The 13,049-nt window shown below is 52.0% G+C and overlaps 1 protein-coding gene across 10 annotated transcripts in view; it reads right to left on the bottom strand.

Annotated features, from left to right (window-relative positions):
- Nucleotides 1-1,334: 1,334 nt before the first annotated feature.
- Nucleotides 1,335-13,049, bottom strand: part of PTPDC1 (protein tyrosine phosphatase domain containing 1) — a 66,461-nt gene continuing 54,746 nt past the window's right edge. For 8 of the 10 annotated variants that reach the window (XM_045470295.1, XM_045470294.1, XM_045470296.1 and 5 more), the window contains 4 exons: nt 11,695-12,929; nt 8,425-8,610; nt 6,768-6,878; nt 2,365-4,187 (listed from right to left, as the gene is read on the bottom strand). In XM_045470295.1, the coding sequence (XP_045326251.1) occupies nt 4,071-4,187; nt 6,768-6,878; nt 8,425-8,610; nt 11,695-12,929 (1,649 nt within the window). In that variant the 3' untranslated portion in view covers nt 2,365-4,070. Of the gene's footprint in view, nt 1,710-2,364; nt 4,188-6,405; nt 6,617-6,767; nt 6,879-8,424; nt 8,611-11,694; nt 12,930-13,049 lie in introns of those variants that run through there. The other 2 variants (XR_006710506.1, XM_045470293.1) reach the window with 2 other exon arrangements.

Below are 13,049 nucleotides of genomic sequence, written 5' to 3'. Positions count from 1 at the left end.
ATCACTTCAGTAAAGGCTCCATCTCCAAATAAAGTCACATTCGGGAGTTTTGGGGGTCGGCACTTGAGCACATGAATCCAGCCTGTGATACCCCTCCATCTTCTTGGGCTGTGTAGTCAGGTAGCTGAATTTAACTACAGTTAACATATTCTGTTCCAAGGAATCAGAGCTGAGTTTTGAAGGGTGAGTCACAGTGCTGAGAATTAGGCTTCCGGCATTAGTTAAGAACACGCGCTAATCGTGGCTCCTGATGGAGGGCGAGAGACTCAATGGCTCCTGTGTGTCCCTGGCAACAGCGGAGGCCAAGCACTGAGTGGGCACAGGCTCGCCGAGTTTCACACTGGTCTCTCCCACTTGTTTTGGAAGTCCACTGGGGGCATATAGAATATTCCTAGAAAATAATTGATCATCTAATCTAAACTTTGTTAAAATAATTCAGGAAATATCACCTACTTGTCTCAGGAACATTACATTTAATATTAGGTTGAACTATATAAAATGGCCGTATTTGATCATTTTTGACCTGCAGGCTTTTCTACCTGGTTCAATCTAATTCAATGCCTAAGTTTTTTATTTTTATTTTTTATTAAAAGAATTTTTTAATATTTATTTTTGAAAGACAGAGATAGAGAGAGAGAGAAAGAGAGACACAGAGCATGAGTGGGGGAGGGACAGAGAGAGGAGGGAGATACAGAATCAGAAGCAGGCTCCAGGCTCTGAGCTGTTAGCACAGAGCCTGACACAGGGTTCGAGACCATCTGAGACCATGATCTGGGCTGAAATCAAGAGTTGGACACTTGACTGAGCCATCTAGGTGCCTCAGTGACTGGATTTTTTTTTTTTTTTAAGTTTTATTTATTTATTTTGAGAGAAAGAGAGAGAACCAACAGGGGAGGGGCAGAGAGAGAGGGTGACAGAGGATTTGAAATGGGCTCCGTGATGACAGCAGAGACCCCGATGTGGGGCTCAAACTCCCAAACCGTGAGATCATGACCTGAGCCGAAGTCGGACGCTCAACTGACAGAGCCACCCAGCACGTCTGGATGTTTTAAATGATGGCTGAGAACGAAGGATTCCCAAAGCTACACTACTCAATGGTTCCACTGTGATTATTTACAAATCAGTCTTAGTGTCAGTGTTGGGCTAATCAGAGACCCGCTCATGCCTAAAAGCATACGTAAAACATAATGCACACCTGCATAACAGGATTTGTTGCATTTTTCTCTTGCCATGTTATCTGTAAACAATTTTCAGCCATCTGGTATCGAGTAGACTCTTTTAAATAAGGTGATACTCTTGAGCCACATTCATAAAAATAAAAAATCCAAAGGGAATATCATCTTTGATTTACTTGCCCTGAAAATGTATCAATATTGTTCATTTGGAACAACAACAAGAACAAAGAGGTCTTGAGGAAACGATCACTTTTCATCAATTCCCAAAATTACTTGGGGGCCTTCAGACATCAAGAACTTGGGGCAAGCACCTTGTCTGCTGCGTATTGGCTCTGGAGATTTCTTTGGACGTCTAGAGAACTGGCTGAAACAGGACACAAACACGTGCACGAGCAGGTGTCCCCCATTCAAGAGCAAACAGAAACTTCGCTGACGTATGACACGTGGTTTCTTGTGGACCCCGGTCTTCTTGAGGTTAAGACCGCGAAGCTGGCTGAAGACACGACTCGGCACATCACAGGGTGTCTCTGAGTTCTGCAAACAGATAGAGCGGTCTGGAAACCAGCAGCACCAGCGAGCTCTTGGACAGGAAGTCCCGCGCTTCCTAAGTGTGATATACTGAGATCACATGACAGCACCACGGCAGCCCAGCCTGCTCCAGAGGATGGAGACCATCGCCAAGTCACAAACAACACGATGCTCTATGGTGCCACGACAGAGCCCAATGCTGAAAGGGCCCTGCGGTCCCTGCCGGGCACGCCACACACAAAGGCGGCTTTGGGGGGAAGAGCACGGGGTCTGGAGTCCGTCAGACCAGGACTCCTTCATCAGGCAAGTGTGAACAATACTTCTCTCTGGCCTGAGGCAGTGCGCGTGCACGGCCATGGCGGTCAGTTCTGGATGTGTGGGCTCTTGGCCCTGGAGCTGAATCCCCCACCCCGGAGGTCCTTCCTTTGGGCTACAGAGAACTCCTCACCCACTCCAATACAGGAAAGGCAGGAGCCCCGCTGACCTCAAGACTCCCCTCACTCCTTCCTCCTGGAGCCCTGCTCCCCTCCCACCCCCACCTGCTCCTCTGGAACCAGCAAAGTCTGGGCTGACCACAGCCCACAGGGTCATCTCCTCCCAGGGCACCTCCGTATCGTCAGGATCTCAAGAGCTCCAAGCTAAAGACATACGAGCCTTATGGTTTGTTGTTTGCACTTTTATTCGAATAAATACAAAACCTGGAGACAGCCTGGTTTACCTGTCCCACCGGCCTCCTCAGGCTGGCGTGCGGCCGTGGTCACATTGTGGCTGCGCGGGATCCGTCCTCTAACCTGACCATCACAGACACAGGCCAATAGCCACTTGTCGAATGAACCCTGCTGGCCCTTGTCCATGTGACACTGACAGACATGTGGGTAAACATCTTTTTGGGTAAAAAACATATTTTTATAATGTACCTTTGGATAAAATGGAATCTTTTCTCCCCTTCTTTCCCAGATCAGGCACTTAAAAATGAGAAATCTCAGCAACAGGCAACCCAGTTCATTAAAATTCACTGGATCTGGTTTCCCAAGAAAATTCAAACAGTGTAGGAGGAAAAGGCATTCAGCATCTGCCGCCAGAGTCCGTAAGACCCATAATGACTAAAACGTTTCTGATGTGCCAGTGCCGGATTCAGAGATGCGGGAGTTGGAGAATCTCATCCAAGGTTAGTCTCGCTTCCCCCAAGTTTCTGTCTCTAAAATTACGTGACAGCTTTAGTGTGAAACTGGTTTGATTAGTATCACATCTGTTGGGAAAAACGATCACCCTGTGCGGCCTGGCCTCTGATAACTGCACACATTTGTTACAGCCTCAACTGCTGAATGACAGCTCGGTCCACAAAGAACCCGTTAGGCAGTTACTAGTCAGGCAACAAATAGTTTACTTACTTCTTAACTAAAGCCCATATGGTGAATGCAGGCTACGTGTTCACATTTCAGTTTAAGAATCTTAATTTTCCTAGTGAAAAGTGGCAGATGACAGGGCCCTAGGGCAGCGGGGTCTGCAGAAGGACGGAGGTGGGAGGTACGGGCTGTGTGGCGCTCACACCGTCAGCACAGTGCCTGCCTGGGCCTGACGCCCGATCCGTGCGGCCCTCACACCTCACACCGTCAGCACAGGGTCTGCCTGACCAGTTCCTGGGAAGACGCTGTTTGGACAGAGTTAAGGCTGGATGTGCGGAGAGATCAGCAAGGCCATCTGGAGGCCCGAGTCTACTTCCTACAGTAAAAAAATCCCAACCACCTCACGACCACCCTTAACACAAAACTAAATCACTCCAAAAAATAATATACTTTGAAACCCTTTGACACATTTATAAAAAGAAAAAACGAAAAATTTCCAAATTGAAAAAATCCTTTAAAAGTGTTATCAATCGCCTTCTTATTAACAAATACAAAATAGTTGAAGACACTTTGTGACTTCCTCAGGTCATGGATCAGGCTCACGGACCCACAGTGAAGTTTTACTGCTAAAATTACCTACTTGGTAAAAACTCCAGCAAGAGCTCCATCAACAAAATAACTGTTTTGGAAAGAAGAATTACAACTTTTTCCAAAACATCAAAAAGAATAAAGATGTAAACACCACGTACTTAACATATTAACACAATATGAATTCAGTTAAATAAATACAAGAAAGTGGCACCAACATTATGGCAATTTTTCAACACAAAAATGTAGCTCAAGGGTATTTTAAAATAAATAATCGCTCGCAACAGAAATGAGTGTTCTTTGCACAAACCAAGAGCATCTGAGATAAAGTGCTGGGACCCGAAACGGCTCCACACCCCCCTTCCTGTTCATCTGTACGCACGAACGCCGCCTGGGTCTCCGGGTCTGGAGTGTCCGCCGTGGGGAAGTGTCACTAAACGTCAGGCTGAGGGCCATCTTTTGTCATTTTCCCTTTCTCCTCCAGTGTGTGCTTAAATATTTTCTTTAGGGTGTCGTAAACCATTGGTCCGTTTTCAGAGTCAAAATTAACCTGGTGACAAAGAATATATGGATTGAGGACACCGTAACAGAATTTTAATCAGCCTGTTTTGGGAGAAAAGAAAGGGGGTGGAGAAACCTGACTTACAAACACAGTTATATTCAAGTAAACACACACAACTCACGTCCCATGTTAATTATAACCGAGAGACGGTATTAGAACTGTCGACTGTGCCAAAGGGAAACTGATGAACGAAAACAAGAGATTCAATCCAGTGCCTGGACAGGTCCACTCACAGGCTGTCCTGAGGCAGGGCAGCCACGAGGGCGGAGTGGTGAATCTGACACTAATCGCTGGTGGCACAGGGAAGAGCACAACAGCCGCACGGCCGCACCGCAGCCACCCGACAGGGAGCCCGGCTTTCCACCTGCCAGCCATGCTGTGTCAGCTCACAGCCGACCTCCGTGACATGGGACTGACCCCCCCCCCCCCTCCTTAGCACTTCCGGGAGGAGTCGGCAGAGGCTCGCGGCTTCATCTGCCACACAGAAAACTGTCCCAGAAGCCAGCCAGCTCACCCCTTGGTGGGGAGGTACCGTGTCCGTGCTCGTGGACTGTTTGCCCACGTTCACCGGGACACAGGGTCGAGTGATGGCAGGACGCAGAACGGGACACCTCCACCCACACCCACACCTACAGAAACGAGCCACCCGGTCAGGAACCCCTCCTCCGAAGGGGGTGCAGGAAGGCTGTGCCCGGCTAGCACATCTGTGGACACAAGACCACCGGCTCAGAGACAAACAAGTCTACGACTCCGGACAGCGTGTGCGTCCCAATCACGGGGTCCCCTTGCCCTCCACATCCCCATCCTCGATGAGGTGGGGGTGATGCGCAGCGGCCCAGGCGGAGGCCGCACACACAAGGGCTTTGCATCACAGCCGATGACTCCGGGCTTAGGTGACCCCAGTGTTTGATGAGGGGCCGCAGCGGGCCTGGAAAGCTCTGGCCAAAGGGTACCAGGACCTTCCTCATATGGCCGCAGCTGTTGCACAGCTCTCCTCAAAGAGCCAGCCCTGGACAAGAGTGGTCGGGGCCTTTGCTCACAAGACCATGCACCCGGGGAGACACCCAACATCTCCCAACCTCTTTACACTTGGGTTTGGAACAGCTGCTATGTTTAACTCTTCATTAGGATCCTCTAAAAGGCCAACAGAAATTGTACAGAATTCCCACTACTTTTAGAGAAACAAACACTAATAATTTTTTTCAGTTAAATTCAGAAATGAAATCATATTGTCTATCCTACCTGCAAAAACTTCTCATTAACCTTAGTAGTGGTTTGAATTGTTCACTTTGCTAAGCATCCAGCTAAGCCCTCCCCAAGGGCAGGTGGCCTCACGGTCCATGAAGACATAAATGCAGATGTGAAGGACCATGCACCCTGGGTCTGAGCCACTGGCTCTGGAAACTGTCAACGAGAGACCAGGAGACCAGCGTGGTCAGTGCCACAAAGACCCCGCCGGTAACGAGGAAGCTGCAGGAAGGACAGCACCTTGGAGAGCAGAGGGGAAGACGCTGTGAACGCGGACAAACATAACTAGTGCCATCACTAACATTTACCACAGATGCTGTCACTGAAAAGCGGGGCTCTTTGTTTAAGGACGTTTCCACATGGCCTATGAGAGGCTGCAGGGTAAGGGGTGCCTTTTCCCCTGGCACGGACCTGGCTTTGCTTTAGCCAGGAAGCACTGCTGTAAGCCAAAAGGGCGTATATATGAAGGAACCTTTTCTTTCACTTTCTTGTTTTTTAAAGTTTTTTTTTTTTTTACATTTATTTTTGAGAAACAGAGTGAGACAAAGTGTGAACGGGGGAGGGGCAGAGAGAGTAGGAGACACAGAATCTGAAGCAGGCTCCAGGCTCTGAGCAAGCGGTCAGCACAAAGCCCGACGCAGGGCTTGAACCCACGAACTGTGAGATCATGACCTGAGCCGAAGTCGGACGCTCAACTGACTGAGCCACCCAGGCGCCCCTAAAGTTTTTTTTTTTAATGTTTATTCTTGAGAGAGAGAGCACGAGCGAGAGAGGGGCAGACCGAGAGGGACACAGAATCTGAAGTAGGCTCCAGGCTCTGAGCTGTCAGCACAGAGCCTGACGCGGGGCTCGAACGCACGAGCCGTGAGATCATAGCCTGAGCTGAAGTCAGTCGCTTAACTGACCGAGCCATCCAGGTGCCTGTGCCCCTCCTTCACTGTCTGCTTAAATTTGCTAACAGGACAGGGGACCGGGCCATCAATGGCGGATGCTGGATTCTCAGGGGCTGGTTACTTGTTTATGCCCAAGGCAGAACTCCTCCACCAGAAAAGACCCTCTGACTCCTACCAGGCATGTGATTTAGAAGTATTTTCTCAATATCCAAGTGTTTCTCTATCAAAGCTCTCTGTTCCAACGTTCTTCAAAAAGTTCAGCTCTTTCTGATAGCACTGTTGGGAAATTAATATATTTTGGCTAAAGTCTACAACTACATTTGAGAAATGTCAAACACACTTCCATTAAGGAAAAACAGAGCTGAAAGTTTTATTTCAGAGCAGGTGAGTGACCTCTGGATTATGCCCCCTGCAGCGTGTGACCCACCTTGGTGAAGGCTTTAATGGCGCGGGCAAGGATGGCCTCCTCCACATCCGCAGGGATGGGCTGCAGGTTCACAATGCAGTGCAACACGCAGAGAATGGTCTGGTGCTGGCCCTGTGTTTGCAGAAATCAAAATCAAAATCAAAATCAAAATCAAAATCAAAATCAAACAAGCGGTTTGAAAAATGCCTCAAGAAATAAACTCAAAGCAACTGCAGAGCCAGGAACCGGTTGTGACCAAGTACTCATAACCTCTGATACTGAACGACCTACCAAGGGCTCTACCGATATTCGCTGTTGGGTGTTAGTGTAATCTGAAAAGCTTTCAGGAGATAAAATCCAAGCTGCGGAGTTATTATACAGAGTAAAACTGAATACGCACGCAAGCGTCATTGCAGATCAAATGTCTTCCTTGCCGCGAACAGAGACGATCCGCTTATTTCTGGACAAAACTGGTCCTGTGCAGCTAGCGAAGGCTGACTTAGCACTGGGATAGACAGGAGGACCAGCATGGGGGACAGACAGACAGTGCTGTGGCCTCCAGCAGTGCGCCAGCTGGAACCTCAGGGGAAGGACGGGGGGTGTCCGGCTTGACCCCCCGGGGGCTGTTCACCTCAGAGAAGCAAAGGAGACACCTCAGCACTGGAAGAACTTGTGCCCAGTACAGGCGCCCCTGCTGTGGCCTCTGAAATCTACTGTAAGGACCTGATCTGAAACGCAGAGGACCCGCAAGCAGAACTCAACATTACAGGGCTGTGTGGAGGGGCAACAACTTGAAATAACATAAGCGCCCTGCATGCGGGGATGGCAGTGAAGGCCGTGGAACCCGGGGCGCGAGCTTTGTGCCAGATCAGAGTTCGAGTCGTGCCCTACACACGCTGCCCCTCTTCCCTGTAAGGTGGGGCTGCACGCTGTCTGGGCCGTGGAGGCGAACAAAGCTGAAAACGGAAATTGTGACCCAGCGAGGGCCTGGCCGATGCCCCAGGGGTGACCTCCCCCCGTCCCCCCGTCTCCCCTCCAGGTTCATCTCTGTCAGGCAGCTGCTCAGAGGGCAGCCTGGCAAATGGACTCCAGACACGGGGCGTCCTCATCTATAAGGTCGCGTGCGAGCGTGTGTGTCTGAAACATGAAATATGAAGTTGTTTCTGAAAGGATTTGCAGCTTCTTGACAAATGTTTGAAAGAAAGGACTTGAAAATGTTCAAAGTGGTGTTCCTAGAATCATGGGTATTTTCCCTTTTTGGTTTTGCATCTTCTTTTTTTTTAATTTTTTTTTTTTTTAACATTTATTCATTTTTGAGACAGAGAGAGACAGAGCATGAATGGGGGAGGGTCAGAGAGAGAGGGAGACACAGAATCCGAAATAGGCTCCAGGCTCTGAGCAGTCAGCACAGAGCCCAATGCGGGGCTCAAACTCACGGACCGCGAGATCATGACCTGAGCCGAAGTCGGACGCCTAACCGACTGAGCCACCCAGGCGCCCCTGGTTTTGCATCTTCTAAGTGTTAGGCTGGGTGTGCATCTCTTCCCGCCTTGGAAAAACCTAAACGAGCCCCAGATATGGGATTCGGCACGAGTTCCCTTTTCCGCGAGAGTTCTGAGCACGAAGCCCGCACTTTGCGGGCCTTGGTTAACTTATCAACTGGCCAACAGCCTCTTACCTTCTCTAACAAAAACAAGGCTTCTGCGGCCTCTGTGTGGCTGCCAGCCAACATGTCCACGTCCTCCTTGGTTATCACAGGCTCCTTCAGCTGCTCCACCCAAGACCACATTAAACCGCACAGGATGGAAGGGTCCCTTTCGCCACACATTCTTTCCCAAGCTCCGTCTCGGGAATTCAGTTCTTTCTAAAAAGAAGAGAAGAAAGAGGAAGAGAAAGAGGGAGAGGAAGGAGAGAAAGAGAGGGAGAAGGAGAGGAAGAATGAGAGGGAGAGGGAGAAGGAGAGGGAGAAAGGGGAGGGGAGGGATGGAGAGGACAGGGAGAAGGGTAAAAGGGGAGGGAGAGAGGGGGAGGGAGAGAGAGAGGAGAGGAGAGGGGGAGAAGAAAAGGGGGAGAGGAGAAGGGGGAGAGGGAGAAGGGGAGGGGAGAGGGAGAAGGGGAGGGGAAGGGGAGGGGAAGACGAGGGGGAGGAGTGGAGAGGGGAAGAGAAGGAAGAGGGACAGAGGGGAGGAGAAAGGGGTAGGTAGGAGAGTGAGAGGAGGGGAGGGACAGGGGGAAGAGGAGAGGAGGGAGAAAAGGGAGAGTGGGAGCAGAGGGGTGAGGAAGAGGAGGAGGGAGGGGGTAAAGGGAGAGGGAGAGGTGAGGAGGGAGAGGTGAGGAGGAAAGGGAGGGGAGGGGATGGGGAGGGAGAAAAGGAATAGGGAGGGGTGAGAAGGGAGAGAGGGAGAGGGAGGGGAGGGGAAGGAGAGGGAAATGAGGAGGAGGAGGGGTGAGAAGGGAAAGGGGAGGGGGAGAGGGAGGGACAGAGAGGCAGCACCACTGAGGTTTGAAGGCCCTCAGGCTGTCCACGAGTGCCAGTCCCGGGCTCCGGGCTGTGGATCGGGACCTTCTCAGTGGCCCCACCAGCAGGTGGCACACTGGGCTGAGACACTGAGTCTCTCTGAGCCTCAGTTTCGGTCTGTGAATCTGGGGGCCCTGCATGTTGGGCTGATTTAGCTTAAGGTCTGCTCAAGAACCACACCCCCCCCCCAACCACAGAGGGAGGGTTGGCCTCAGCGCCAAGCTCTGCACCCCACCCTGAAACCACAGAAACTGTTCAGGAAGAGGGAGAGGGAGCCTTCCTTTTCAGGGTGCTTGGAACAAAGCAGAAACACTCACCGCAATGAAGCGGAACGGCAGAGGAAAAAGCGTGACCGAGAGCACATCTGCGTTACCCTGGGTGAGAAGAGCTCCGACCAAACCCCCCAAGACGGCCCCAGCAAAGAGCTTAGAAGGCGACAAGCGGGGCAAATGCACTTCTTTCCAATTCCCTTCCGGAGTCCCATGTGAACACGGGACAAGCCCGCGTCCTGAGATCCGATGGGGGGAGTGACCCGAAGTCTTGCCCACACCCCAAACGCCTGCAGGCGGCTTTAAACGCTGACCTCACAGAGAGCAGGGAAAAGAAGAGTTTTAACTTCTGATGGGGTTCAGACCTAGGTTTCAGTCAATACGGTGCGTGTGTGCTACAGTAATATGCGTAATAATTGCCACACGCGTTCATTCACCGTCCCTGGAGGCCCAAAGGGCACACGTGCAGCCCAGGGGAGGGGGCCCTCGCTCAGAGGCCCGAAGTGAGAAGGGGGCACACAGCATTCCCCGCGTTTCGCTGGGCCCCAGACGTGAGGCTCCTGCCGCGCCGCTGCTGGGTCCCCCGGCCCCAGGTCCCTCTTCGTTATCTCATAAAGAGGCCATGAAGTTCGGCTGTGGGGGCCCCGTTCCCCACCGATCACGTGCATGGCAGGTCTGGTGCGCAGTGTGACCGGAGGCTGGGTGGGACGGCGCGAACCAAAGGCTCGCCCAGTAAAATGCCGTCACGGCGTCACGTTCTCTGACACGACAGAATGCAGTCCTCTGAGCTGCACCCGCGCAGCTGTGTTCGGCCACAGGACCCGGCCCCTGTGACCCTTGATTTCCCGGTCTGTGATGCTTAACTCACGAGGACTGTTAAGCTAACAAAGAATCTGTGGGGTTTCCCCTGCCTTACGGGTTCCTGCGAGAGCAGGTGACGTAACAGCAGATGAGAGGGAACGGGCAGCACCGTGTGGTCCAAATCACAGAATTCAACTAACCGGTCTTATTGCTCAAAGGCCCGTGATGAAACCCAGAAAAGGAAACAGAGGGCAAGCCCATCTAAACCAAGGGGCTGTGCTCACCTCTAGGAAATGCTTTCACATGACAGTCCAGCCGCGCAGGGCTGGCCCACGAGGGGTCCCGCCACCAGCTCCGTGGCCCGTGGCCACGTAAAGGAGGGGCCCATGGACTGAGCGAAAGGCTTGTTCAGTTCGGAGCGGAAAGAAAAGACTTCATGTTGTGGGAAATCCGTGTGTGTTAGGTATTCACTCGGCAAACACCCGTGGCTCTGATGACAACGAGCACTTGCTCTGCGGTGACACGGCCGTAAGCGGGTGCGAGGTTCCTTGCCTCAGTTCCCACCTCTGCACCTGGAAGGCTCCAACCCTCCTGGAAAGTGCACGTGCCTTGCTTACTAACTTAGAATACACAGGAGCAGCTACGCGAATGATTTGTGGGACGTTATGGGCTAAGGAGTCTAGATCCCACGGAGCCGGGCCTGTCAGCCCCACACATGGGCGGTTTACTAGCTTCTGGTAACTACGTGGGAAGGCCTGCCTTTTGCCTACACTAGCTGCTCATGCCGGGTGAAGAGCACAGCTGATTTAAGACTGTGCTTCTAACAAAAGCGCACCACAGAAAGGGGTTAAAATTTCACATTCCAACTTAAAAGCTAAGAAATGGACCCCAAAGACCCAAGGTCAAGAAAAAGTGACAGCACAAAGGCACTCCATGGCTGCTCCCGTCTGCTCTGTGGAATCACCCCCCCCCCCCCCCCCCGCCGCCCCCACCTCACTCAGCACTTGGGCCCACGACTCGGGGAAAGAACCTCTCTCCGTGGTTCTCCAGGCGCAGCTCCCTGACCTGAGTTCAGGTTAGAGATGCTCAGAGCGGCCCCCAGGCCAGGTCTCACAGGCCCAGCCAGAAGGAAGCCCCCCGCCCGGCCCGTCAACGAGCACCCACGCCCTGCTCACTCAAGCACCCTAAGTACTAGGCGCTGAGCCCTTTCTTTCACACAGACACCGAGAAACCTCAAGTTCCAAAGTTAAGCGTTACACAAACAGGTCTTCAGATTCCTGTCGCACTTAAATTTGGTAAGACGCTGGTTCGGCTCCGACCTAAGTGTTTCCCACACGTTAGTTAAGTGAAGTAGAAGTACCTGCCACATCTCTACCTTCCTTTTCACTCCCTCCTCTTCTGCGAGCTCACTGAGATCTGCCAGGGCTTTGGCCGCCAGGACTCTCCTGGCTTCGGCACTCAGTCCGGCCTGCGAAGCAGGGTGCGCAGCGACCTCAGGCAGGTCTTTGCCCTCCTGGGCTGTGGGTCCGACCGAGGAGGGTACTTTGCAGGGGAAGTCACAGTCCCCGGGGCTGCGGGGAGCCTCAGAGCGGTGAGCGGCGGGAGCTCCACACAGACGGGGTGCTTGCTGGGGACAACAGTGCGGTTCCTGAGGGACATCTGCCACGCTGGGTCTCACCGGATCCCCAGGGCTGGAGGGACCTGAAACCCCCGAGGAGAAGGTTCTACTCCGCTGTACCTCCTTCGCAGCAGTCTCCCCATGGAAAGCCGGTGACCCCTCATCTCTGAGTCCTTCCAGGCCTCCAAATTTAGCTTGATTCCAGAAAGAGAATGTATTTCGGACCAGCGTTTCCTTACTCAGATCAAGCTGTGGAGACTGGGGGGTGTGACAGGGGCTTATGGGCTTCTGCCGCCTGGGGTTATGGCCAAGCAAGGCTGCGGCAGGCCCCGTCCACGGAGCTGCCCCCTGCCCCAGAAGTGACTCAGCCCTCTTTAAGTCAGAGTCGCTGTAGCTGAATCGCCTTTTCAGAGGCGTCAGGGGCTGAAGGCACTCAACATTCCGCCTCTTCCAAAGAGGGTCAATCTGCTGTTCGCTGGAAAGAATCACATCCTGGTTCTCAAAATCCACAGCCACTGCAGCGGGCGGCAAGGAGTCTGAGGCGTCACTGCCCTGCCTCAGTAACTCTTTGTCCAGCTGCATGGTGATCACCTCAGAAACAGTCTTTTCGATTTCCGCACACAGGCTGGGCCCCTCTGCCACCTCTTCTGTCGCCACTGGCCTGTTCTCAGCTAAATCCAGCAACAGTTTGCAAACGAGGTGGATAATTTTGGGTACGTGTTTCAGAAGGCGGGCCTCATAACCGTGAAGCAGATGCCGCTGGCGAATCAGATACTGTGCTAAAGTAACGGCGTGTGCCTTGGGGTCACAGCAAGAGAATATGTTGCGGAGAGGGATGAGAAACTGGGTAAATTCCCTTACACAGAGAAGCTGTCCTCGGGTTTGTATGGAATTGGGTCGCTTCGCCCGAACAAATATAATTGCTTGGTCAGCAGTCATCCTCGTGGCGAAAACCAAGTAACATGCTATTAAAACGCCTAGAGGTAAAGAGAAGATTGGTATGAAGAAGGTTATCGTTTAGTTATCACTCTTGAAGATTTAAAATTTGAATACGTGCTAGGAAAGCATATTAAGAATTATTTTAAGAGCCACTATAA

This window comes from Leopardus geoffroyi, chromosome D4 (genome assembly GCF_018350155.1).
Source record: "Leopardus geoffroyi isolate Oge1 chromosome D4, O.geoffroyi_Oge1_pat1.0, whole genome shotgun sequence".
Classification (NCBI taxonomy): Eukaryota; Metazoa; Chordata; class Mammalia; order Carnivora; family Felidae; genus Leopardus; species Leopardus geoffroyi.
This window is presented reverse-complemented; position numbering and strand designations above follow the sequence as displayed.